Source organism: Ascidiella aspersa, chromosome 2 (assembly GCF_963924565.1).
Source record: "Ascidiella aspersa chromosome 2, kaAscAspe10.2, whole genome shotgun sequence".
Classification (NCBI taxonomy): domain Eukaryota; kingdom Metazoa; phylum Chordata; class Ascidiacea; order Phlebobranchia; family Ascidiidae; genus Ascidiella; species Ascidiella aspersa.
Genome location: NC_139448.1, coordinates 19862145 through 19888986, shown reverse-complemented (window position 1 = coordinate 19888986; position 26842 = coordinate 19862145). Strand labels below are relative to the sequence as shown.

The following is a 26842-nucleotide window of genomic DNA, read 5'->3' as shown; positions in this document are numbered from 1 at the left end:
TTTCGTTTTATTGTACGCCAGATCAGAAAATTCAGCTTCGCAAAGATAGGTATAGTTGCGAATTAAAATCACATTACGATGTCCTTCTAGCTGAGAATTGGGTACGAATCTAGAATATACAAAAAACTGGAGCCATCACTTTGGTTATCAAATGACAGCTTCATTGCAGTAGCAAAAGTGAAAGTTTGTGTTTTTATAACGCCTGATGTTTTCAAGCTGGTCGAAGGTTTGTACCGTGATAGGCTGACTTCTCATAATACTCTTAGCAATAATTCTAGAAAGTTGAACTGGCAAGTAGAAATATGCAAAGAAATTGAAACGTGTTCTAAAACAATAGGCTTCGAATCTAGCGTTACAAATCCATAATATCGAATCCTAATAAGGCCGTAAGAGCGCAGCGCGGTCGTTGTTGGCCGAATAGTCTAACGTTTTCCAAGTAGCGCGATAAGCATACCAACTTGTGGAAACCAAGGTTTTAGTTTGGCCGACATACCGCTTGCCACACTTGTGGTCAGGGCTGTCGAGTCGGTTAAAATTAACCTGTCGGACTCCGGCCAAACAAATAACCCCGAGTCCGACTTCGGCCAAGTTTGCAATCTCGCAAATCCCGAGTCCGGCTGTGACTCTACCGCCCCGCCTATTTACGTTGTTAAATATGGTGAATTTCAGCAAAAATCCACTTAGGGGGGTGTCATATAATTCATGGCGTATTGGAAAATGAACCACCATATGCTATTCCGCCTTTTTCCGCATTTACAGTTGGCGACCGTATCAGCTTGAAAAGAGGGTACAGCGCATTAGGGGGTAGTGTTACGTGGTCTTACTCGAGTCCCGAGTCCGACTCCGCAACCCTGCTTTTGCCAGGTGACTACATAAATGACCTAATTGCTACACGTTAAATTTTGGCGTAGCTGCACACTTCCTGTAAGGGTTGTTAAAACAATAGTGTTTGGCACCATGGTTTGGTTTTGCCAAAATTGCAACAAAGAGCACATTTGCCACATGGATTTATGAACCGTTTTCGCGGTTATCGCTCCTCTTCATTATCGACATTCCTATAGTTGGTGAGAAAATGTGCCAATGTGGGCTGTCTTTCTGCAATATATACCTCTGCAATATTTAATATGTCATCCGTCATTTCCCTATTGAAACCGGAAAGAGTGCATACACACAAGTTTGTACAGAAACTGATGATGCCTATTCATAAGACGAAATATTTCTGTAAAAAAAATATTTTATGATTTACACCTGTTTTTATAAACAGTCTTAACAGTCCTAACATTTTATTAATATGATTTGCTGTATTCTGCTAGATAGCCAAAGCTAAGACAAAGGGTAGTGTAAAAATTTAAACCTATTAGCAAAACACTTCTGATGTTATTACACAAACTCGGCGGCCGGCGCGCCAAAATCACCAAGGTTGCACTGGTTACACAAAATGTAGCACTGTGTTCTGTTTGGAAATAGCCTAAATTAGTCGTAAAACGTAGCAAGCACAAATCCCAAAAATCTGCTAAAAATTAGTAGCCAAAAAAATTCCAATCTCAAAATCGTAAAGCTTTGGGCATTCTTGGCGTTTTTCCAGAGAAAGTCCACTGAGTATTCTATGCTGAGACCAATCGTCTGATCTACGAAACATTATTTTGGAACATTTTTAGGCCGCTTACCACAAAAATAGATTCAACATATTTCAGTAAAAAAATAATAGTAAATATAGACGAACAAATAATACACATCTATTTTTACAAATTACTTTAAAGCAGAGCAAAATATATTTATAGGTTTGATGGTTTGTCAGGACCTCAAGGTCTAAAAGTCTAGAATTTTCTGCCATTGAATGCCCTAATTGTCGTAGACCTTTTTGCTTAGAAATGCACTAATTTCTAACGGATCGGGTGTTTAATCTGTATAATACTGCCTATGGTAAACAGCACAAAATGTTACTAAAATGACAATAAAGAATTTATGGCGTCAGATTTTCTACGTTTTCATAAACAGCGCTGACCGCAATGCTATGCCTATGGTTAACAAACATAGATGATAAAGGCGAATATTTTTTGACGTTAAAATTTTGTCAAATATTACACGTTAGGATATTATTTAAGTCAAAATCGATTAACAATGCACATATATCGTTTACAAAATTAAAAAAACTTTAGTCAGCCTTTAAAAATTGTCGTTTAGTTAAAGTTTTATCAAAGTAATAATAGTGAAAGAGCGCCAGTTTGAGTTATATTCAACGACATTTTAAGTGTATTATATCTTCATTAGAGCAATATATGGTATACGCGAGTTTCCACAATAAACCACCGAGGCCTATAGTTTATCGCGTTAGTTTCAGCTGCAAAGTTAGTTTTTGCATTATATAGTTGTTTATCTCTGATCAAGGCTGGAAAGTATGGCAGATTTCAACGAGATCTCGCGGGTGCACGGCCGAAAAAATCCGGGTGACCGGGTGCAACAAAGGTCAAAAAAGTGCACCTCGGGTGCACTTTATGATTTTCCAATGCACTGTGTGTTGCATACATTGCACTGTAATGTATGCGCACAAGCTTTTTACATAATTGGGGTGCAGTTTATATATTTTTCGGGGTGCACTTTTAAAAGGTTGAAGAAAACTCGCGGGTGCACTTGCCACTTTCCACAGTGGTCTCTGATTTGGACAAATGTACTGAACAACTTGCTATCTTTTTTCGCTTGTAATTTGCAATTATCCCATTGCCTATTTTGATAACTAGGTCTTAGTTCATTTTCTGCAATTATTTCTATGTTGTGTTTCAAAAATTTACACAACATTTGGCGCTGGTCTAGAATCCTACCACAGTTCTAAAATCAACGCACAAAATTTGAGTTAGGGTGCAGGTTAGCGTTTGGGTGTGGGTGGGTCAAGTATTATTATATTCTTTGTTTAATAATAATACTTGACCCACCTTAACCCAAACGCTAACCCTAACCCAAGTGGTGTTTCGTTGTGGTAGGATTCTAGACCAGCGCCCAACATTTTTCTAAAATAACCAGCGCCTTGTTTTCTCAGCCCTTTCATAGTTATTTCTTGTTTGTACATTTAAAATGACAATAATCTGAACTAAGCGTTTTCATGAGTTTTGCTTAAACAGGGAAAAATAGGTGATTGTGTCGACCAGTAGTAAGTAATGTGGTAAATGTTCTAATTCTAATAGGTCAAAATTCTGTCAAAAAAATAAATTTTTAGATCAAAATATTTTGTAGGTCCTATTGATAAGTAATTAACTGTTTTTTACTTTGTTAAATTTGGACAACTACTGTATATTTAAAAAAAATATGGCATTGGTCTAGAATCCAAACCTTTTTCTAGGTACAATAACAAAAACAGTCGCCAAAATTTAAATTACTAGCTATGAGAAATTTAACAATACTTGACCCACCCACCTGAACCCAAACGCTAATGCGCACCGTAACCCAAATAATATGCATTAGTTGAATAATTATTTGAATGTGTGGTAGGATTCAAGGCGAGCGCCGAAAATCATGTTTAATATTTCCCACTAACAGGTAATAGCTAAGCTATCCTTCATTGGCTTCAATGTTTAATTTTTGCAGACCTCTATTTCGTTCTTAAGCAATAGTAATAAACAATCAAGAAAAAATCCATATAAACACTATATGTTGCTGAGGTGGTGTTCAATTTTATAATGGATTCCATTGAGCTTTGTGATTCATTAATCACTTGGGTAAGTCATTAAGTTTATAGTTCTATTTAACTTCTTATTTGCAAAAATGCTTCTAGTGCCTAAATTGGCTCGGCGGAAGACCTTTTTCTGGTCTTCACTTTGTTGGTCTGTTAATATATGCACAGAGATTCACCCGAAGCGACGCAAAGACCATGAGTCTCTGTCTCTTTATTTGGAGTATTACGCTCGCTTGAGATGCAATTTTGCCTGGTGATTTGTGTGGCAGACATAGCCAAGTATAGCGTGATGTTACCACTCAATGTTCAAAGCAATTATAGTACATATTGCAGCGGTTTTAGCAGTAAGCAATGTTAACTTTAAATGGGTTGGGGATTTTTCTTACAGTAACATTGAATGAAATGAGATTTCGCTTTTGCAGCTTTTCTGTTTATAATGACCTAAATTCAGGCTGATCATTTAGTCCATCCATGTTGGACACAACAATAAGCCCGTTTATATGCACATTTAAGCCGGATTCGAATCTGTTTCGTAGTTCATTCTCTCTCGTTTTGGTGCTGGAATGAATTAAGTTCTCTCGTTTCTTAATCGGTCAAAAGGAGTGGTTTTCAATCCGTTCGCCGCTTTATCTGTTCGTTGAGCAGACGGCCGAAATCGTTTAATGTAGAATGACCTGCTTTAACGCAGTAAACATCACGCCACTTTTGGGGCATTATGACGTAACACGAACGGCTAGTCGTAAACAAAACAACAAGGTTAGCGCATAAGGAAAGAATATTACACACAATCGTTAGATACTAATTTGTGACAGAGGGGCTGGTCTAGAATCCACAAAGTCGAACATTATTTGGGTTAAGATGCGGGTTTGGGTAGGTTTAAATAGTAATACTTGGCCCACCCTCACCCAAATATTGTACATTGCTTTAATAATTTCTCAACGCTGTGCTAGGATTCTAGGCAAGCGCCAAATACAGTTCTAAATAGTCATGTTTGGTACATCTTATCCCCTTCTTTTGTCCACTCTGCCTTGTATATAGTGTTGACCAGCACACATAAGCTTAACTTTCCTGCCATTATATTCTGTGTGCCAGGTTAACTGAAGCACTATACAGTCAAAAACATACTTCGGCAAAACAAACTCCATCGGCAAACTCAAGTAATTCTTGTTTTTTTTTCAATTTTTGGTTTATAAAAACGAACAAGCAGCAATAGATTGCTACCGCAAGAAGTAGCTTAAGCCGAAAAATCGGTTGTTCGTCAGAGGTTTACTGGGATATTACGTAATAATGCATATACGTGCAGTTTGTACACTCAAGCTGGCTTGAATTTCGCGCCATGTAATTACGACGCTGGAACAGATTACTTTTCAATCCGGATTGAACCTTAATCTAATCTGCCCGCGAAAGGTGCATATAAACGGGCTTATTGCCTTTTTTACGTAGCACAGACAAAATATTTTGGGTACTCTTTTGTCCACGCGAAGCTCTAATAACTGATTTAGGTACTTTTTTGGTCGTACATTGCTCCAATAAAATTAATTTGGGCACTTTTTTGTCTGTAGGCAGCTTAAATAAAACATATTTGGGTCCGTTTATGTCCGTATGTAGCTCAGATAAAACTAATTTGGGCAATTTTTTGGTTATACAGAGCTAGGATAAAACTATTTTAGGCACTGTTTTCTCTGTACATAGTTTCGATAAAACTAATTTGGGCACTTTTATGTCCGTTCATAGCTCCAGTAAAACTAATTTGGTCACTTTTTTGGACAATACTAATTTGGGTTGTTTTTTGTCCTACATAGTTCAAATCAGTATGGCAGAATGCTGGCGACTTGGCGACCATGTTAGCCAAAGATTTAGATAGAAAACCGAAAAAATTGGTGCAAAAAAAAATTTAAGTAAAAAAAAATATTTTTTTAAAAAAAATGTTTTAAAATTTTTTTTTTTTAATTTATATTGGAAAAAATTTATTTTCCAAGATCCAATTTGCAAAATATCACATCTATTTTTGAAAAGCGGAAATATGTTATAACATTACACACTATAATTGTCAGAAATTATTTTTGTTGTCCCATTTTTAAAAAAGTTACGGTAGTGTGAAGCACGTTGTTAAGTAAGAAAACGCCAGTGTGAGGCATATTGGTTGTTTATTATTTTAAAAAGATACACATTTTTGATCATAGAGTTGTTATGTGTTTGCAGTTTTACTTTTGGCAAGTACTCCTATATTGGAGTGATTTGGCAAGTACTCCTATATATACCCCTAAGGCCTTATATTTTTGGTTGTTTTAAATACGAAAAACGAAAAAAATTTCCGCGCTTCTCGCAAACTTTAGCCTGGTTTTCCTATATCTATCCCACAGGCCAGGTTGGAAAGTTTGGCCTGCGCGGGGGATTTATCCCCCGCGCAGCAGCACCTTCAGCCGCGGTCACAGCCGCGCATTTTATAGAAAATGTGTTCAGCCGCGCAAATCTGACTCAAGCAAACGCGCAAAACTTCAGCCGCGCAAACTTCTGTATGGAACTAAATTGCCTAAAAATGAGTAATACTACTAAAATATAAATACGGGCTTTAACAAACTTTACTATTTACGAGAAGTATATTAACATAATAGAAACGTTAGTATGGCTCCTGTAATACTGACGTCACATTTATTCACTCATCACTCGTGTATGACCGAAAATGTGTCACCTTAAATCACTAAAATGGTACAAGGGCCACAACAAGCACAAAAAAATTGGCGGGCCGCATACTGAAGTTGCATAACATTTTTAAGCGCTAATCTATAAGACGTATATAATTATAATGCATCGGATAGAATTCCCTGCGAAACGCTAAAAACGCACAGTTCGGCGTTTTGGTCACGCATCAGTGCACAACGGTCACGTGTTTAGTGACGTCAAATTAGGCAATATCGAGTAATATTGCATCTTAAATGCTACACTATCAAACTTTTTAAATATTTAGCTGTGCCCACGCAACAACCAAAAATTTCTCAGTGCTTCAAGTATTCCATGAACGCTGTAAACCTGTAAGTTTATTATAATGTCGCAACTTACAACGTTCGGTAGCATGGTGGTTTATTTTCAGCCGCGCAAGTTCAAGTCGAAATTTTATTTTCAGCCGCGCATTTTTTCAGCTGCAAAACATCTCCCCCGCGCAATATCCAAAGTTTCCAATCTGGCCCACAGGTAATATGCATACTATGTGTCAATGTGCCATATTGCACTGTGACTATGACAATTTCTATTAAATTTTATTATAAATATCATTATTTCGAGTAATATAAATTGTAAATTTAACCTAATTTATCCAAAGAATATTTTTTTTCGTGCTTTTCAATCTGGTTTTGAGCTGCTTGTTTTCACACAAGCTCGCCAGAATACAGCTTATCTATGTAACGAAAAGCAGACATATACACCCCAAGACCCCAGGTTGTACCTTCACATGCCTCTTGTGTATTTGTTAATGACTTACTTTTTTTTGTAACGTTGTGTTGTTTGATTTACTTATTAATAGTCTTGTTTATTGCCAAAACATGGCAAGGTTCATACATTCCTTAGCTGGACACATCATTTAAGTTTAGGGCACAACCAAAAACCGATGATATAGGCCAAAAATGCTTGTCACCAGAAGGCTAGCAAGATTCTGCCAGCCTGGTTCAATGGTTGCAAAATTCCCGGGAATTTTCAGAGCGGAAACTTTCCATGGGAATTTTGGGAAATTTTCGAAAAATTTTTAAAACAATCTTAGTTTGATATTGAAACAGGAAAATAATGGCCTTATACTGTGAAAACAACACTGACCGGTCTGGGCCGAAATATCCCCAGCTTACGGTAGCTAAATCTTAAAAATTTGTTGTTTTGTGAGTTACAAAGTTGTTGTACTAGTTCAGGGGTCGGCAACCTACGGCCCGTCAAAGTAATTCATCCGGCCCGCCACCTATTTGACAAAATAAACATGAGTCCATTTCACATACTTTTTGACTATTTTAACTACGTGAGTTCAAAAAATTTTCCCGCTTCTTCGTACATCCGGTTGGTTTACGTTTTGTAATGTCTTTTCAAAAGATTAAAGCTTCTTTACCATTGCGGCGTGGAAAGCTGACGAGTGCGTCACGTACAAACGAAAAACGTATTTTCAACTTAGGGAATTCCCCGTTTTTCCCACTGACGTTAATCGCATCATAAAATAGGGACAGGAATTACTAATCAGAAGCCGTCCATTAACTTCCAGCAAAAGCGAAACCTAAGATGCAAATCGAACAGGTGCGTCGTCAACAATTCTGCCAGGCGCCAGCTGCAAAACCGCTATGTATGCAATTGTTAACTTTAGGCGAGAAACTAAAACAAGACCGTGAAATATGTGTGATTGATTTTGCTAGATAGGGGAGTACGCTAAATTGCAAGCACGTCTCTCGCCACCTGCAATACTACATGAGGATCGTTTTCCTGGGTGTTATTCGATTAGCGCAACATCTGTGCCAGTGCCAAGTCGGCTAAAATATAAGCACGTCTTGCGGATATTAGCGCGGACAGCGAATTGCAAGGAACATCAGCTGCGCCTAACTCAACGTTTTTAGCGATAGAAAAACGAAAACCGCTTGATTTATTGTTTTTAATTGTCAAACACACTTGAACGGTCGACCAGACAAGAAACGAAAAACAGTGTTTTGCGTTTGATTTTGGTTTTGCATTAGCTTAAGACGCGTGACCTAATTACATTAAAAACATTGCTGCTTAGGACAGTGAGTAAAACCCGGACAAAAACGAACAAAAAACGATAATATCACCAACGAAAAAAGGGGGGGGGGGTCCGGACACCCAAATCCCCCCCTGGATACGCCAGATGTCCGCATTTTGAGTTAGTTGCTCATACTTTTTTTTTTGCGCTAGCTCTAAGTTAATATTTAATTTTTGCAATGATCCAATGGTTTCGCTGTGTTGTACACCACTCCTACAGCGCTGTACAAACTCTGTTTTTGCCAACTTTAACATTAAAACGACAAAAATTTTTCGCGCTTTCCGCGAATCTTTTCTACTTAGATGTTAACTTTTCTTAGCACAAAGTCTCTTTCAGTGCCATTGCATGTTTTCATATCATTGAAGGTATAACGGCCCTATTTAAAGTTTTGCTAACTTATAGATAAACGATAAAATTCATCCACCGTTCGAACTATTTTTTATCCATGTTTTATTTAATTGGATAACAGGCTAGCAACAGGGGACTCAAACTTTTTCACGCGAATCGATAATGTTTTTGCAATATTGCTGCTATTGTTGTGTGTTATCACATCTTTTGAAACACGATAACGCAAAGTTTAATTTTTGCGCTTACATTTTTATTTGCGGTGACATCGAAGCCTTATAACTGTGGAGTGAATGCCTCACGACACGTTTGTCAAAATCATCTCGTGCACGAGCAATTTATTGTGTGTCCAATGCTCCTCCTGAATTTACAGTTTAGCGCCAATTAAACCCAATTTTTTTTGCGCTTTGCGCGACCGACGACAAACTTCACTATTTTCAATTTGTCTCAGTGATATTTAATTAAAAATGCTTTTCGTAGAGAGGGGGGGGGGGGCGCAAGGCAGAGAAAATTACCAAGGGGGACACGGCTGAAAAAGATTACGAACCACTTGTCTATGGCATCAGGTGGTTCTCTGCAGACGCTTTCTTTAAATTTAGACAACAATAAAGCAAAATATAAGCAATACATTATAATGCTGAAAAGGAAAACTCTGTTTACTGCTGAGCTACGCCAGAAGTATCCGTGTTTCAGAAAAGGACGTGTTAATTTTGAAGCTGAATGAATACTTGGAGTTTTTCTCAAACGTAAAAATTCTACTTTTGTTTTACTTGCAGGCAAGAAAATGTCCTCTTTTGAGGTGCTGAAAATATGGTAGCCTACTCTACAGCCTGTATTTTACCCATTTACGCAACTAAATTAAGGTGGATTGTTTGCAATCCACTCATATTGAAGTCATAATTGATCCACCCGCATTACATGGTTAAGAAATATTTCACCATTTGCTATTACACTTTTATAACTTACATTTTGCCGCCTTAACAGTTTTAAAATTTGATACTGTGCATGCGCACGTCGGACTCGGGACTCTGGTAGTTTTACGTGGTCTTTCCTGAGTCCGACTTCGGCAAAACAAACCGACTCTGTCGAGTCCCGAGTCTGACTCCGCAGCCCTGCTGTTTACCATTAAACAAGTGACATATGAGCTGTTTAAACTTCTGATACCTGACTATTTATATAAATACAATTGTCATAACTTATAACAAAATCTTGCTGAAAAAGTTGTAAATTATAGCAGTAATTGTTAATTTCTTATTAGGGCATTTGTGTACACTGTGCAAGTAAGCCTTATTTTTTGCGGGTAAACAGGTATTTTTTTTAAATTGCTTACATTTTTTATTACGAGAGTCTTAAAAATACTGCACGCTCAAGAGATAAGGCGGAACATAAAAAAGCATTTATTAATGAATTTTTTTTATGTTGCTTTATCATTATTCCTTGCAGCAAACCTGGCATCCTCTATGGAGCACCAGAGTGTAGGCTTCACTAAACCAATTTCAGTTTTGAAATAAAACATGGGCTGCATGGATTTATTTGCTGACTATAACAAGAGGAGAGATGGATTATTTTATTTTGTTGGCGTTTAAAAGCTCATGCTTTGGATTATAATCTTTTCTTATCTTATGGTTTGCTTTCAGCCATCTAAATAGGGGGTTGAGTTTAGCTAGCTCTCATATAGAGTTAAGTTATTAAGTATCTAATAATTTGTTTACAGATATCAAGGTTTGAAATATCCTCACCAAATAAACACAGTCATGACCTAACAGATGGCATTGCTATGGGGAAGATTTTAAACCAAATGTAAGTAATATATCTATAACAAATCTTTGTTTCAACAAACTCCTGCTCTTTGATGCTTTTTTGGGGCTGCTTTCCATGTTGAATTACTTCGATTGAACTTCAAGATATTTTCATGGGTATAAGCAAATGATGTGTTTGATTTAATAAAAGGTTAACTTAAAAAGTCTGTTTATTCAAGTCTGTATAACATGGGATCAATTTTAGTTTGAATCTAATTTCCAAATTTACCTGAAATCCTTTTTTTCCAAAGGGATATCAGTTTCTCAGGCAAAACATGCCATTTGGGCAAATTAAACAGCCCAAAGAAATAAATCTTGGCTAACAAATCTTTAGGATTTATATTTTTTGAGAAAAACTTCTAGTGGTCCCAGTCTAAAAGGGAAGAATCATAAAAAACCCTTGCCTTTTTATCAAATAGTGGGAGCAGTCTCTAATATTTGTTGCATAGCAAGTGAATAGAAAAGCATCAATAGAGAAGCAAAATAGCCCCACAATAGTAATAACTTCAGGGTGATTATGGTCACACTTATCAGATGCAAAAATGTGTTTATGTCGAACACATTTATATAAAACCTTTCTTTGTACAAACATAATATGGGTTAAACATTTTATCTCAATATCCAACTCTGAACGAGGGTAGTGTTACAGAAGATGAACGATAACAATACGCTTCGCATTTACAGAATTGTACATCTCCTTAACCTCAATGGTGGATGAGAGGTACAGATTACTGTAAGAGTGCGGCAGTGCATATATATTTTGGTAACCATTGGCTTTTAATTAAACTGTGTTTTTATGATTTCTCCGAAATTACCACCCTTCTCCTATTTCTAATTGTTATCTATAGCTTAAAATCAGCAATAAATAAATATAGTTTGAATTTTTAAATAAGTGCACACCACATTGACCAGGGGTTCCCAACCTGGGGTCCATGGCCCCCTAGGGAGCCATGAGCCTTACTCAAAAGTGGGTCATGAAAAAAATTAAAAATAATATGTTTATTGTGTGTTGTATTTACATCATTTTATCATTCTAACTACTACTGTTTAAACCAGTTTTTTAGTTAAAATTGATTTCTCCAAATTTTCAAAGGGGCCGCAATGTAAAAAAGGTTGGGAACCCCTGACATTGACAAATAAAGCATTTTAATTTTTTTACATCAAAAACTGCATTTTTATAAAATTATTTTTTTGGTTCAGTTGGGTAAATGTAAAAGGTTGGTAACAATTGACATAACAGGACAAGTGTGATAAAAAAACTTTTGGCCTGCTGTGAATTTTAATATCATGCCATGACACTGTTGTAAACAAGTCATTAGAGTCTCAACCAAGTAATTTGCCGAATAACTTTAAGTCACAGACAAGTCAATTCCAAGTCATGTCACATAAGAAAAAGTTAAACTATTAAAATAAGGGAATTCATTCCATTCCAAGCAAAATTTCAACAGACACCAAAACAAATATCAGTTCCCCATGGACACTGCCACACACTCTAACTTATTTTAGCAAACCTAAGTCATACAACTGGAGGCATATCTTTATTATATTTTTTTCTGAAATAAAATTTGCACACTAATCGTGAGTGTAACTTGGTAAAATTCTAGCCGTTTTGATGCACTGTAAAAATTTCAGGGTGTCTAAAAACGTTCTGCATACCCACATTCGGCTCCTATGATATAAACACTTTAGACCCTATAATACATCAATGTGTGACGTAACAATGCTATAAACCCTGGACAAATTAATTTATGCCCACCCAAGTTTGTGCTTTTCCACCATGATCAAGTAATTATGAAATCAGAGCACATTGTTTGGTTAGGGTGGGGGTTAGCATTTGGGTTCGAGTGGGTCAAGTATTATTAAATTTAATTTTTATTTTTGTGAATATTCAGCCAAACGTTTTTGAATTACCTAATGGTTCATATGCACCAAAATTTCAAAAGTCCAGGGCATTTTTTTAACCAAAACAAAATGCTTAATCACCAACAAAGTGTAGTAACGCATATTGCTAAAGAACCTAAACTGATTTACTAAGGGCGTATGTTGCATTATCTTATTATTGTTCTCCATGTAACTTAGCCGAATACAAAGGCGTTTTGGCGCTGTGCAAGAAATCCAGGGCGTCGAAAAACACTCTGCACACCCATGTTCGGCGCAAATGGTCCAATTAGCACATTGTCACAATCTCAACATCTGTAAGTCAGACTTTTTGGTCCTTAGATTCCTTTAACTGTAACAGACATTTTTGTTCAAAAATGCGTAAATTTAGGATGGATTGCGTAAAATAAGTGTACATTTTATTTTAGTAGGGGTAAAATTTTTGACCAATTTGTACAAGGCATATGCATATTGATGCAAGTTCAAAACAGAGCCCTTTTTAAAATCTTTTTCACATGCCAAACAAAACGTATGCTTCAAAATAATTATTTTTCAAATCTATCTGAAGTTTGTCTGGTCAGCAAAGTTTAAGAGTCTTATCAACCTATGGATCACTACTGTAGGCGCGCCAACTTTTAAAATTTTCAGGGCGTTATTTTCTTACCAGTGCAAAATTGCTTACTAATTACAAAATGTGAGCTTAGATAGCTGCTTTTGGGTTGTTGTATGTTATCACTGAAACAAACAGTTTCGCCTTTTATAATTTTTTTCTAGTGCATTTAGGCTAAAAAGCTTCAATTTTTTTAAAATGACCCAAAATTGTGAATTTACCCTCAATTCAAAAAAATGCTAAGGGGGTTCTTTGGCCTCCTGCCTATATGGTAATTCGGGAAAGTTTTCAACACTTTTGGTTAAAGCTGTGTTACAGGAATTAATTTTGCACATTTATTTATAACTTGGTCAAATTCCAGGACGTTTTGACGCCCTGTCAGAAATTCAGGGCATCTCAAAACGCTTTGCACACCCACTGTCGGCGCCTATGATCACTGATCACTACTACATATTATGTTGTATATATTTCGTCTGTGTATATTTGCTTAAGCTTTATGTTATGGCCGTTGTTTTAAAAATTGATTCTAGCAATTTAATGTATATCTGAAAAGCAATAATACGTATTGTGTCTGAATTAGATTGACTAAATGCTGTGTGGTAGCATGCTACATTTTACTAAGAATGTTGCATATACTATCAAGGAAATGTTTCCCTTTAATATTTGGAGCAACCAGATTGATTGACTGAACAACTGACGGACAAACTTGGCCAATATATTATATATGTAACTGGCCTTCGCAGTCAACACTAGATAACATTTTCTGGAATATATAAAATATATCCTATAATATAATATACTGTTTTTAGAGATTCAGACTATTTTAATGAAACCTGGCTGGGAAGATTAAAAGCTGATGCTGGTGATAACTTCAGATTAAAGGTAATACAAACTTTTTCACCTATCAGTATCACTCACGTTAAACAGTTAACCTGTATTTTTCAAGCACGGAATGCTGCTCCCTTTGTATTCCTAATCTATGTTACTTAAATATGGTGTTTGTATTTTGACTTTAATTTTAATTTGGTTTGTATAAATTGTTAAAAACTGAATATAACGTGTATGAGTAAATATTTAATTATAATTATGTCATTATTGTATTCAACTAAAGTTTAAATTGAATAGAACAAATAGTATGGTTATCTGTAGTTTTTTAATAATTTGGATTGGCATTGAAAAGTTTAGTTATGTTTTTATTAATTACTTCCATTTGTGGTCAAACTTGACTATTATAACACCTTACAACTGGAAGGTTGGTTATGGCTATCTGGTAGCGGCTCTGATTTTATAAACTATGCAATTTTCAGACAAACAATCTCAGAAAAATTTTGAATCATATTGTGGATTATTTTCGAGAGGTGAGTTGGTTGTTTTTTCTATGATATGAATATAACTTATTATGTTATTCAGCTTATAATACTCTATTTGATGTGATTTATTTTATTATACTAACATTTAAACAATTAGGTATATAATTATTAAGTGTCAAAATTATGCGATGTAGTGGCAGGTGCAAAGGTTTAACAATTTTTTATTCCTGTTACATTTAAAATAATAAGTTAGTGTAGTAATAAATTTGTTAATGTAGTGCGCAATTTAAGGGTTTTGTTTCGCATTGGGTTTTACCATAAATTTTAATGATGCCTAAAATGTTTAAGAGCTACTGTTTTAACTAGGGGAGTGGGTATTACAACATAGCCTTTTAGAGTAAATTAGCATGTTTTGCCTAAGAGTATTTAGTTTGTTAAATAGCCAAACAGTATTTTTGATGGAATTTTACTTTTGCAACAATTTATCAGAAACAAGAATATTGCTAAAAAACATAGGGTTGCCCTAATAAACACTCATTGGAAGAATACTGTATATAAACATTAACATATCATTTGCAACATGGCTCTTTACTGATCTTAACTTGACATATTACTTGATTGGTTAGTAAGACACAGGGTAATACTTACTACTGCCAGTACTGCGTTAAGTTTACACACTTTTGATTTTGGCCTAATTTTGACTTCTAATAGCCAACCTAGGCAAACAAGCTTTGCAAAACATTCCTAATTTTATAACATGTGCTTTTTATAAAGGTATAGGAAAGGTTTAAAACATGTCTGTTTAATTAAAACAAGCTGCTCATGCAATAAATAGAAACATATGCTGTGACTAGCAATGTTCGTAGTAGAATATTGAAACCTTAGAATCGCATCCAATTTTTTGTTTATATCGACTCAATAAAACCAATATATTCTACAGATATGCTAGTGGCAAGTTTGAATTAAGGTCTGTAGGCGTATGAAACAATTACAGTACACGCTTTAAATATAGCAAAGTAGTGCGGCGTCAGCCTTTTTCGAATGGCTTGCAGATAAACTTCGCCTTTTTATTAGGTCTCAATCAAATGTTATTGGGTGAGAGGCCAAAGTGTAAAGCAAATGTGGGTGTGCAGAGTGTTTTTTTGACAAACAATTAATAAACAACAATTAAATTTGACAACAATTAATAAAACTTGTTATTTTTGAAAACTAATGGATCCGATCCGCTACTGAAGTCTTTATCAGTGTACACGTACAGGAATTTATTAAAACACGTCTTAAACAAGTGGATTCCTTAATTCGAATGAATCAATACAAAACAATGTTAATAAAACAGAAACAGAATCAGTAAGTTAAACATCATTGCCAAACACTTACAAGTAACTAACAAAATGAGCTCCTACCGCGACAAGGTAGTAACACCAACTGCCGTAAGGACAACTACAATGTCAAGGCACCATGTGCTCAGTGACCTTTGACCGCAAGTCATAGAATGATCACACAATTAAATAGGTCATAAAGTACTTACATAAAAATGCGGTTTAGCAAGCTCACTGTTAATCTTAACAAACTCACTGTTATTTTTTTTCTTAAAAAAGTGAATCGCAACGATTAGAAAGATTAACGAACACTCGGCAATACATGGCAAACGCAAGAATAGAAACAACAGTCCGTCCCAAACACCAATTCATTTACTACGTTGATGTGACACGCACAATAGGGCCGCCAGTACGGCAATGTACCTTGGCTCCCTCGTATACCATCACGGCAACCGATCAACCTCAAGTTGACTGACGAAAAGTAAGAACCCGATGATATGTTGACGAACTCATCTGTCGCTCAACGACCACCGTACTTATCATCTGGGCGAAGCATCCAACCATTGGATATATTTCCTTTTACCTTCTTGCATTCTTTACACGCGTTGAAGTAATATCGATTCCGGTCATCATTGGCGAGATGTGGACATTCACCACAGTTTTCGCACTGCGCTGCATCTGTGATTTTACTGATTACACGCACAACTCGTTTAGTGTGCGCTTTACTAGGTTTGCTGACCTTAGGAGCCGCTCTTACTGGGCACGACGATCTGGCCAAATTGCCAGGGCTTCTCCATGTCTTCCGATCATGGAAGTGATTGTCACCAGGGTTGTGTCTCCTCGGGATAACACCAACACAGTAGTGACCACTCGACGACAAAAACAGTTCAACGTCTTTGTTGAACATTGTTGCTCGACCACGAGCAAGATCAAGTACAGCACCTGCTTTCTGGAGTGACGACCTACTAAGTAACAGAGGCAAGTCGTTCTTGACGACAGAAACGTCAATGCTGCACAATTTTTCACCAACACAAGCAGGAATTAGGGCTTGGGATTTGGAAATGACTTTCTTTCCGTCACCAAACTTAAAAACTGTACGCGAAGGAGTGATTTTAACGTCACGTTTAAACTTGAAATGTAAATTACGTAAATAATTTCGCAGCCACCGTTCACCACAGACAGTTTTCGAACAAGCAGTGTCTATAACTGCCGACTTGTAGGTTTCAGCTACGCAACTGTTGGTTACACTTGAAAATAGCACAATGTTGACTTCACCGTCTGAAACATCATTAGTAGACGTATTAGAACTTTTGTGAGGACATTTTGCCGCCCAATGCATTTTAGAATCGCATATGACGCATCTAGATATTTTTCCAAACTTATCAATAGGATTGAACTTTCTTTTATCATAACCTTTTCGATGACTTGGATTACTGGCTACGTAAGATTCTTCTTTGACGTCAATATATTGTGACAGTTTATTAGAAATTGGGCTTTCAGTAAATATGCGTTTTAGAGCAGACTTCATGGATTCAAACCTAAGGTCACTTGCAAATGTCAAAGCCAATTGTCGTTCTTTAGAAGTTAAATTTGCGCCATCCAACAGTTTAAAAGAAAGAATTGTATCTGGCAATTCCATCTCGTGAAACGTCATCTTATGCGATAAATGTTCAAACTCTAGAATGTAGTCAATCATCATCATATCAGTACTCTTATCAAACCTTGTAAACTTGGTGTATGTAGAGTAAGCATCATCTACGGACTCCGTCTTGAACGCTGCATCGAGTTTTCCAATCAACGTGGACATTCCATTCTCTGCGTGTAGTTCCTCGCGCGTTAATTGCGAAACAGCCTTTTCCGCTTTCGAGTTGCCCTCTAGGCCCTCCAGTAGAACAATAATTGCTTGTTCTTTCTTGACGACGCCCGTGACAAGCTGCCACATTTGTACCTTGTTCTTCCATGCAGAATAAGGCAAGTCGTCTTTAAACTTTGGTGGAGATCTCTTTGCACTTGTTGCCATCTTGTGTGTTTACAACTGGTTTCCTGTAACCATCCTATGCTACCATGAAAACTAATGGATCCGATCCGATACTGAAGTCTTTATCAGTGTACACGTACAGGAATTTATTAAAACACGTAGAGGCTTAAACAAGTGGATTCCTTAATTCAAATGAATCAATACAAAACAATGTTAATAAAACAGAAACAGAATCAGTAAGTTAAACATCATTGCCAAACACTTACAAGTAACTAACAAAATGAGCTCCTACCGCGACAAGGTAGTAACACCAACTGCCGTAAGGACAACTACAATGTCAAGGCACCATGTGCTCAGTGACCTTTGACCGCAAGTCATAGAATGATCACACAATTAAATAGGTCATAAAGTACTTACATAAAAATGCGGTTTAGCAAGCTCACTGTTAATCTTAACAATTTTCTCACTATTTCTGCCTTAAAACCAAGTTATTCCATGATTTCAAAAAAACAATTAATGCTCGGCAAAATGTTAAAAGGCCTTATTTCGGAAAATTTTACTTCAACTCTTTAATCACAGGTGGAGGAAATATTAATTTAATTATATACAGTTAAAAATACCAAATAACCTAGTTACATTAAATTAAAAACGATCTGCTTTTTATTAATAATTCTGGTTGGTGTAATTTGTAAGATTTACATTTTTAGTTTAGTTTCTGTTTTGTAACCCTGTACTTGCTAATTATATATTATCTATTTTAAACAAGTTCATTTTTATTCATATAGTTATCATAGTAGTGATAATTCCTAACATTATCTAGGTCAGTGGAAATCAAATTGTTGGATACGACATGCCTGATGTTTCTTTAATTAGTGAAATGGCTGACAAACATCACCTTGGTAGACTTTTACAACTGATGCTTGGAGTGGCTGTTAATTGTCCTGGAAAGCAAAGTATGTTTATTGCAAAGGTTAATGTACTGGAACTGTGCTAAAATTTTTCTTTAAAAAATACACCTGGTTTGGATCCCAGTTTACACCTGCTTTCAACTTTGTCCTTTTTTGACACTTGGTAATCGTGTATAATTGCTTTGCAGAATACATTGAAGAAATTATGCAGTTGGATGAAGGTGTACAGCATGTTGTTATGACAGCAATTCAGGTTAGCTGTAATAAAATTTGTGTCAATTTATGAATTTTTTACAAAATTTTAACATATACTGCAAAGTCACAGTGATTATTAATGATTATTAACATCATTTTAGGAACTAATGCAACATTATCGTCCATGTTCCACTTCCAATGACCAGTCTAGTCCCACTGATGTAGAAAGTGATCTGTCCCGCCAGTTAAAAGTTTTAGAGGAAAAACTTTCAGATGCAGTTGCAGAGAGGGAAGAGATGGCTCAAAGATGCCACGACCTTGACATGCAGGTATTTTTGATAAAGTTAAAAAATATATTTTTGATAGCACAGTTACCCAGCATTTCACAAGATAGAAAAAGGCCTTTCGAATATCTTAAAAAAGATTAAATAATTGTGAAATATCTTTATCATTTTTTAACTTTGTAAGTAAAAGATATTGTCCTAATCTATATATAATTGATATACTATTAGTATTGACATGCTTTAATCATAGGCTGTTAAAATCATTGGTTTACACTTTACAACCTTTGTTATGGGACAACTGTTATTCTAGTAAGGTTTTCAACATCTTAAAAAAATCATAGACAAATGTGTCTTTTCTAATTGAGATACACAAGCTACATGGTTAATCAGGTCAAGAACCGATCCTAGCACTGTAGGCTGAATCCTGTTAATATATGCAACTTTACTTGGAGATTAACAGTGCTGTATAACTTTGTGATTCATTGAAGTCACATGCAACAAGGATACTGTCACACTTATTTTTGCAGTGTTAATAGTAGAGAGTCAACTTTAAAAAACTACTCTCGCCAAACTATTGTCATAATATGACTTACAGCTTTTTTACTACTTTATTATGATTTACAGCTTTTTTGCTAGTTTATTATGATTTACAGCTGTTTTGCTTGCATGGACAAATAATATTACTTGTAAGGTAGTTCAAAATTAACTAACATGTTTATCAGAAAATCTAATGCTCGCAGTTTAAACTATTTATTAATCCCAAACTTTTAGTTTTCAACTACACTAAAATATGTTTTTCTATAAAGCCTGCAAATCATATTCTATGCTCATATTTCTAAATACAAAAAGGTCCAAAACAGACAGTAGTGAAAGGCCATCTTGCTGTTCAATAAGTTTGCCGTAATAATGTATAATGTTGTGTATTATTGTATCTAACTTAATAATATTCATATTTTGTACCCTCTCAGTGACACTTCACTAAATTACTGAATGCGGGTGGGATTTGGCCAGCTGTATTAATGTGTCGGCCGCAGCATAATTCCCTAATAAAGATAAAGTACAGTTAAATTGTTGTCAGATACAATTTTAACTTGAAAAAATTAGTAAACAAAAATTTCATAAAGCTTACTACGTTTTTTGATGAATAATTATTAGATTTTCCTTAATTTAATTCCCCTGTTTTCAGTCTGACGTTAATGAATAATAATGTCATAAATAGTGATTGGTATGACATCATAAAATTGTGATTCTAAAGACGGCATAAATAGAAAAAATACTTATCACAGCTATTAACGTCCAGAAAAAGCGAGCCTTTAGATGCAAAGCGAACATGTGCGCCATCGACACACTCTAGCCAGGTGCCAGTTGCAAACCACTTTGTGTGCAATCGTTAACTTCTAGCAAAAAACTTAACCAAGATTATGAAATATGTGTGATTGATTAAATTATGGTAAAATCATGTTTCCACTTTAAGCAGCGCCGTTTCCTAAGTTATTCGGAACTATGCTAAATTTGAGCCGCACTTTCGCCACCTGCATTCGTATATAAAGATCGCTTTTCCTGAGTGTTGTTATGCCACGACTAGTGCCACATCTGCGGTGAGCTGTGTGCCAAGTCAGCTAAAATACAAGCACCGTTTGAGGGAAAATAAGTTGCACCAATTAAACACTAAACATGTGTCTTAGAATATGCTTATAAAGAATAATTTTGCAGTTTAACTATTATTAAATAAAAATGGTGATTTTGAAACGCACACAACAGTCACACTTAAACAAGAGAAAAAATCTACTTCTTATAAAAAAATCCGTTAATACACCAACATTGTGTATTACCACAGACCAGTGATTCCCAAACTGTGTGCCGCGGCACACTAGTGTGCCTCGAGAACTTGCCAAGTGTGGCGCGAAACTTTCTGTAATTTCGGAAAATAGAGTTTTTGTATTACCAATAGGCATACACGCAAACATTTTAGACTTAAATACACACTACCCATTACAAATTATTCTTTTTGACACATTTACATTTCGTTTGTCGTGTGTTAAGGGCGATTGTAAAATGACTCTATTGTTGTTCTGTTAAAAGTGTGCCGCAAAATATTTAAGATATTTTTAGTGTGCCGCGAGCCAAAAAAGTTTGAGAACCACTGCCCCAGACAGTGAACAACAAGGGATATTAGCTTCCCCTAATACAACGTTTTAAGAGAGAAAAAATTAAGAAGACTTGACTTAGCGTTGCAGTTTTTCGGATACATACTTGCTAATTAGCCAACCTTAACAAATACTAAAAGGGAAAAAATATTTTGTGTGTACGGTTAACACTTGTGCAAAGAAGATATGAAAAAAAGCCTTTTGCGTTTCATTTTGGTATCGAATTAGCTAAGACGAGTGACCCAATCATTAAAAACATTGCTGCTTCCAGGAATAAGTTAAACCATGACAAAAACGACAATATCACTTACAAAAAGGGAGGGGATTGGAACCCCACCCTCCCCCCGCCCCCCTTGAATATGCCACTAATTTGAGTTATCTAACCTTGTAAAAAAGTTTCAAGCACCAGCTACTCCTGTTCCCTGGATACCTTGGCTATTACTCTACAGTACTAACTATGTCAATGATGTTGTTAAATTGTTTGCACATTGGAGAAAGAGCTTTCAGATTTAGATCATAGGTTAAAGCTATGGAGCTGAGTTGTGTAATTTGTTTGCTGTAATCTTGCTCCCTGAAGGTAATTTGGCCAATATAGTGGCTAATATACTTTTTTGGCAAGTAAATGCTAAATACTACATATGTTTTTTGGGTGTTATATAAGCTGTGCAATTCATTAAGTTTGTAAAATAATGACACTGAAATATATTTTAGTTTGGCCCCTATTGATGATCTTATATTCGTATGCAACTGATATAAAATTTGAAATCCGTGTTATTCTGTTTTTGTATTTGACATTCAGGTTGCCATGGTTCATGAAGAGAAGGCAAATATACAACAAGAAACAAATGAACTGAGACAACGTTTAAACCAACTGGAAAATTTGGATGACCCTTCTTCCCCTGCTGCATTAAGACATTCACAGATGATGAATCAGATTTCTGAACTACAAGAAGAAACATACAAGTAATTAGCTACCATGTCTAAAATGATTAAATTTCCAAAGCCAATCATTTAATTTAAGACAAATTTTACAAAAAATATGCGTATCATTTTAAAGTGTCATTTGTAAGGAATATAATTATAAATTAAAGCTATACTTATAATTATTAATAATATAATTATTAAGCCAATGTTTAATGTAGTTGCAATGTTTAATTTAGTTAATTTTTTCTTTAGACTGGAAGCCTCAAGGGATGACTACAAATTAAAGTGTGAAGTTATTGAGCAAGAGTTGATTGACACACAAAACAAAGTTGACGAGCTAGCCACTCTTGCTGAAGAATCAAGGTTTTGAATTTAGCTGTCTGACGTTTTTAATGTATGATAGTTTTTTAATTTTGTCTATTACGTTTTTTCACCAGGTTACTGAAAGATGAAATCGACTACCTTCGATCGGCATCAGAAAAAGCCTCAAAATTGGAAGCAACTATTGAAGCCTATAAATCTAAGTTAAAAGAACTTTCAGATCTCCGTGGTCAGGTATTTGTAAATTAATACTTTATTTGGTTATGTATTAATTTTTGCATTGAAGAGCTTTTAACAACACAGTGAGTTTAAAATTTACATTTGAAAATACTTGCTTGACAAAAACAGTGCCAAAAAGCCTTTTTACAAATAATAGCCATGGACATTCAGATAATGTGATAATTTGTTTAAATTTTTTTTTACTCTCTTAAGCCAAGTTTTTTTTACATATTTTGCAAAAATGTGAATTTAGCAAACAAAAGACTCGCAATTCACCATGATTTTTTACAGTTACATGGATAATAATTGCAGTATCCTCCTTATAAGGTTGTGCTACACAATTGGTATGCCGTGAGACTGTGGCAAGTGTGCCGCAGTGTTTCCCAAGGTTTTTACTTGTACAATTACCTTAAAAGTACTAAGACCAGAACTTTGGCTGTTGACAATAAGCCAGGTGTAATATTTTTACTTTATTAATTTTACTTGATATTTTAAAACGTTATTGCATCGCAAACGAAAAAGGTTGCGAAGCACATGTGTTATTTTAATTTAGAAAGCAAGCAAGGCTGGGGAGCAGGAGCTGGAGGTATCCAAAGCCAAGTATTTTCGCTAGAGCAAGAATCCGGTATCAGAGCCATTTTATTTTTACAGAGCTGGGCCATTTTTAAATTTCGAGAGCTGAAGCTATGAAATTTTTATCTGCTCTTGAAAGAATTGTGAATTGCTTAACTGAAAACTATTAAACAGTTTAGTGTGACAAATGTAACTTAACTAATGGCAACTAAAATAAATTACGGGTATGGATTAGCCATTGCTTATGTGTTTGGTTGCTCTAGAGCAGTAGCGGGCAAACTGTGGGCCGCAAAGCCATTTTTAGTGGGCAGCGAGCTACCTTTTAGTATAGCTACTTTGACCTGATGAAGCATGGTTGTGCGAAAGCTTGTCGAGAATCTAATATAATTTGTCTTTATACAGTGCCACCTGATTCCTCCTTTTAGTATAGTTATCTCATGTAGTTGTGGGCCGCATGAATCCTGTACATATATTGTAGTTTAAAAGTTGTTGTGGCTAATAGTTTATTATTGTCTCACTGTGGTTAAGGCCGGCATACCAAATGAGACTCTGTGAGCAGGGTTGCGAAGTTGGACTCAGACTCTGGAATTGGTTTGTTTTGCTGGAGTCGAACTGGGGACTCTAGTAAGACCACGTAAAACTACTCGAGTTCCGAGTCTGATATGCGCATGCGCAGTACCTAATTTTAAAACTGATATGGCCCCCAACTAGAAATTGTAAAGGTCGAATAGCATATTGTGGAATATTTTCCAACCATATATTGTGAGTGAATGAATTATACGACACCCCTATAAGTAGATTGCTGAATATCCACGTTATTTTTATTACGTAAATTAGCGAAATACAGGCTGTAGAGTCGGGGCCTGAATCGGGATTCAACAACACATTTGACCGGAGTCGGACTTGGTTTGAAGTCGGGCTCGGGTTTATTTTTTTGGTCAGAGTCGGACTCAGTAGTCTCACTCGGGTTATTTTTAACTCCGCAGCCCTGTCTGTGAGTGCCTGTTCGAGAACAACAGGTGTTTTTAAGAACAATTGCTTTATGACATACATTTTTTACGTCATCCTAATGCCTCCAAATCGAAACAAATATCCTAGGTCTGCCCCTGTTTTCTTAGTGATTTTACGTCAGGGGCGTATCCAGAAATCCCAAAAGGGGGGGTCCCGAATTTTCAACGTAGGGAACTCCCCAATTTTTAACTTAGGGAATTCACCAATTTTTGACTTAAGAAATTTCCCATTTTTCCGTCTGACTGATGTTAATGGTGACGGATATGACGTCATAAAATAGCGATTACAATAACATCATAAATAATGTAAAAAAATCATCAGAAACAGCCAATAAACGTCCAGCAAAAGCGAACCTTCAGACCCAAAGCGAAAACTTGCATCGTCCAAACTCCTGCCAGGCGCCAGCTGCAAAATTGCTTAGTGTGCAATCGTTAACTTTAGGAGAAAAACGAAAACAAAACTGTGAAATATATCTAATTGATTTTGCTAGATCCATGTACGGAACAACGCTAAATTACAAGCACGTCTTTCGCCAACTGCAATACTAAATGAAGATCTTTTTCCCGGGTGTTATTTGATTAGCGCAACATATGAGCCGAGCTGTGTGCCAAGTCAGCTAAAGTACAAGCCCGTCTTTAACCAAGGGTCGGCAACCTTTTTGTAGTCGCGCACCAAAACCAAACTCAGAAAGGTATTTGCGGGCCGCACAAAATTTTAACAAAGAATTGTGTAATTAATTATTACATTAAAGGAGGCAGGAAGTGTTAGAGCAAAGCGAGAAAAAAAGTGTTTGTTTGGTTTAAAATTTGATTTGTACGTGCCACACCTGGCAGCTTTCCACGGCGCAACAGTAAAGAAGCGCTGATCTAGTTCAAAAGACATCATCAAAACGTAAACAAATCGGACGTAGAAAGTTCATTTGCGCGAAAATTTTTTGCACTTACGTAGTTAAAATAGTCAATAAGTATTTGAAATGGACTTGTGTATAGTTTGTCAAAGAGGCGGCGGACCCGTTGAATTACACTCGGTTGCCGACCCCTGTCTTGATATTAACGCAGACAGCAAACAGCGAGAAACATCAGCACCGCCTAACTCAACGTTTTCAGGGAGAAAGAGACCGCTTGATTTATTGTTATTAATTGTCGAACACACACTTGCTGATCAGCCAACCCGAACGAATAACGAAAGTAGAAAATATCCGACGTTTACGGTCGACCAAACAAAAAATGAAAAACGGCTTTTGCGTTTGATTAGGCCTTCAATAGCTCTGAAAAGACCCAAATTTAATGGACTCAAATTTGGATCCAACGACTCAAATTTGGGTCGCAACCCACTATTTGCAGACCCGTGGTGTAGAGCAGTGCTCCACAACACTTTTTAACTTGCGGCACACCAACAGAGCTAAAATAATTGGGCGGTATGCCTACAAAATATATGTCGATCACAAATAGACAACGTAAGTAAATATTCTAGGCAGCCCATATTCGAAAAATGAATCCTGACAATTGTGCTTTTGATTTTTCTCCTAATTTATATAAACAATCATGAAATGTCCAAAATACATTTACAATGATATTTCAGGGCTTCGAGCTTATGGATGAAACCCACGCTGGTGTAAAGTTTGAAAAAAATTGCTGTTTACTTATACTTCAACGTAATATAACATATAGTTTTTTTTTGAGAGCTCATAAAGCTACACTTGGATTATTGCATATGGACGAAATGCCTGTCTATATACAATTATCATGTTAATTATTTTGAATATTAAAAACTACCCTTAAAAAATGCAATTAAAATCCTACGGGAACCTAGCGGCAAACCTGGCATGGTCTCGCGGCATATCGGTTGCGGAGCACTGGTGTAGAGCAAAATGTTTTTACCGAAAAAATGTTTTTTTGTTACCTAGTACGTAGCCATGTGCCTTGTTTGTAAATTGGGTATGTCTTTTTTCAAATGACAACATTAGTTTATTGGTATACATATGGGCCTCAATCTCGTTTTAGTCTAATTCAGCTAGCATTTAACATAAACAATCTAAAGTAAATAAATATCTTATATTTATTTCAAGGTACTTTTCATGCATGACATATAATTGTTACATTAAGCATACAATATGATACACATTTGCTGAGTCAAATAGGATGGCCAAGTTATGTTCAATGTTTTAGGGAAACAGAGTTTAGGTTGTTAAAGAATGTTTCACCTTTTATTTAATAAAATTTTTGCGGCATATTAAACTTTATTCTAAGGTTTAATTTGCAACCTATGTTATTAAAGGTAAAGTTGCTAGAAGACAAAAACACCTCGTATATGGAGCGAACTGTTGATTTAGAAGAGGAATTGAAGAAAGCCAATGCTGCTCGATCACAACTTGATACTTACAAAAGACAGGTGGATTTATTATGCTGTTTTTCAAAAAATCAAAGATTCAAGTAAAACTAAATTTAATTTAATAGGTGATTGATCTACATACAAAGTTGTCAGAGGAAACCCGTAGGGCGGACAAAGCTGAATTTGAAATTAAAACAAAAACAGAAAAGATTAAAAACTTAGAAGGTGAAAAGGAGGTAAGATTTCTTATTGAGTTCTACAATACTTTATTTGTTATGT

General features: G+C 35.8%; 1 protein-coding gene across 4 annotated transcripts in view; it reads left to right on the top strand.

Moving 5' to 3' along the window:
- The first annotated feature begins 3354 nt into the window (after nucleotides 1-3354).
- The window catches only part of LOC146164246 (protein Hook homolog 3-like), a 33321-nt gene continuing 9833 nt past the window's right edge, over nucleotides 3355-26842 (top strand). For all 4 annotated transcript variants that reach the window (XM_083383052.1, XM_083383053.1, XM_083383051.1 and 1 more), the window contains exons 1-12: nucleotides 3355-3710; nucleotides 10471-10556; nucleotides 13853-13925; nucleotides 14351-14401; nucleotides 18471-18603; nucleotides 18747-18811; nucleotides 18915-19082; nucleotides 21984-22147; nucleotides 22361-22471; nucleotides 22546-22663; nucleotides 26510-26623; nucleotides 26689-26799. In XM_083383052.1, coding sequence (XP_083239178.1) covers nucleotides 3672-3710; nucleotides 10471-10556; nucleotides 13853-13925; nucleotides 14351-14401; nucleotides 18471-18603; nucleotides 18747-18811; nucleotides 18915-19082; nucleotides 21984-22147; nucleotides 22361-22471; nucleotides 22546-22663; nucleotides 26510-26623; nucleotides 26689-26799 — 1233 coding nt within the window. In that variant the 5' untranslated portion in view covers nucleotides 3355-3671. The remainder of the gene's footprint in view (nucleotides 3711-10470; nucleotides 10557-13852; nucleotides 13926-14350; nucleotides 14402-18470; nucleotides 18604-18746; nucleotides 18812-18914; nucleotides 19083-21983; nucleotides 22148-22360; nucleotides 22472-22545; nucleotides 22664-26509; nucleotides 26624-26688; nucleotides 26800-26842) is intronic.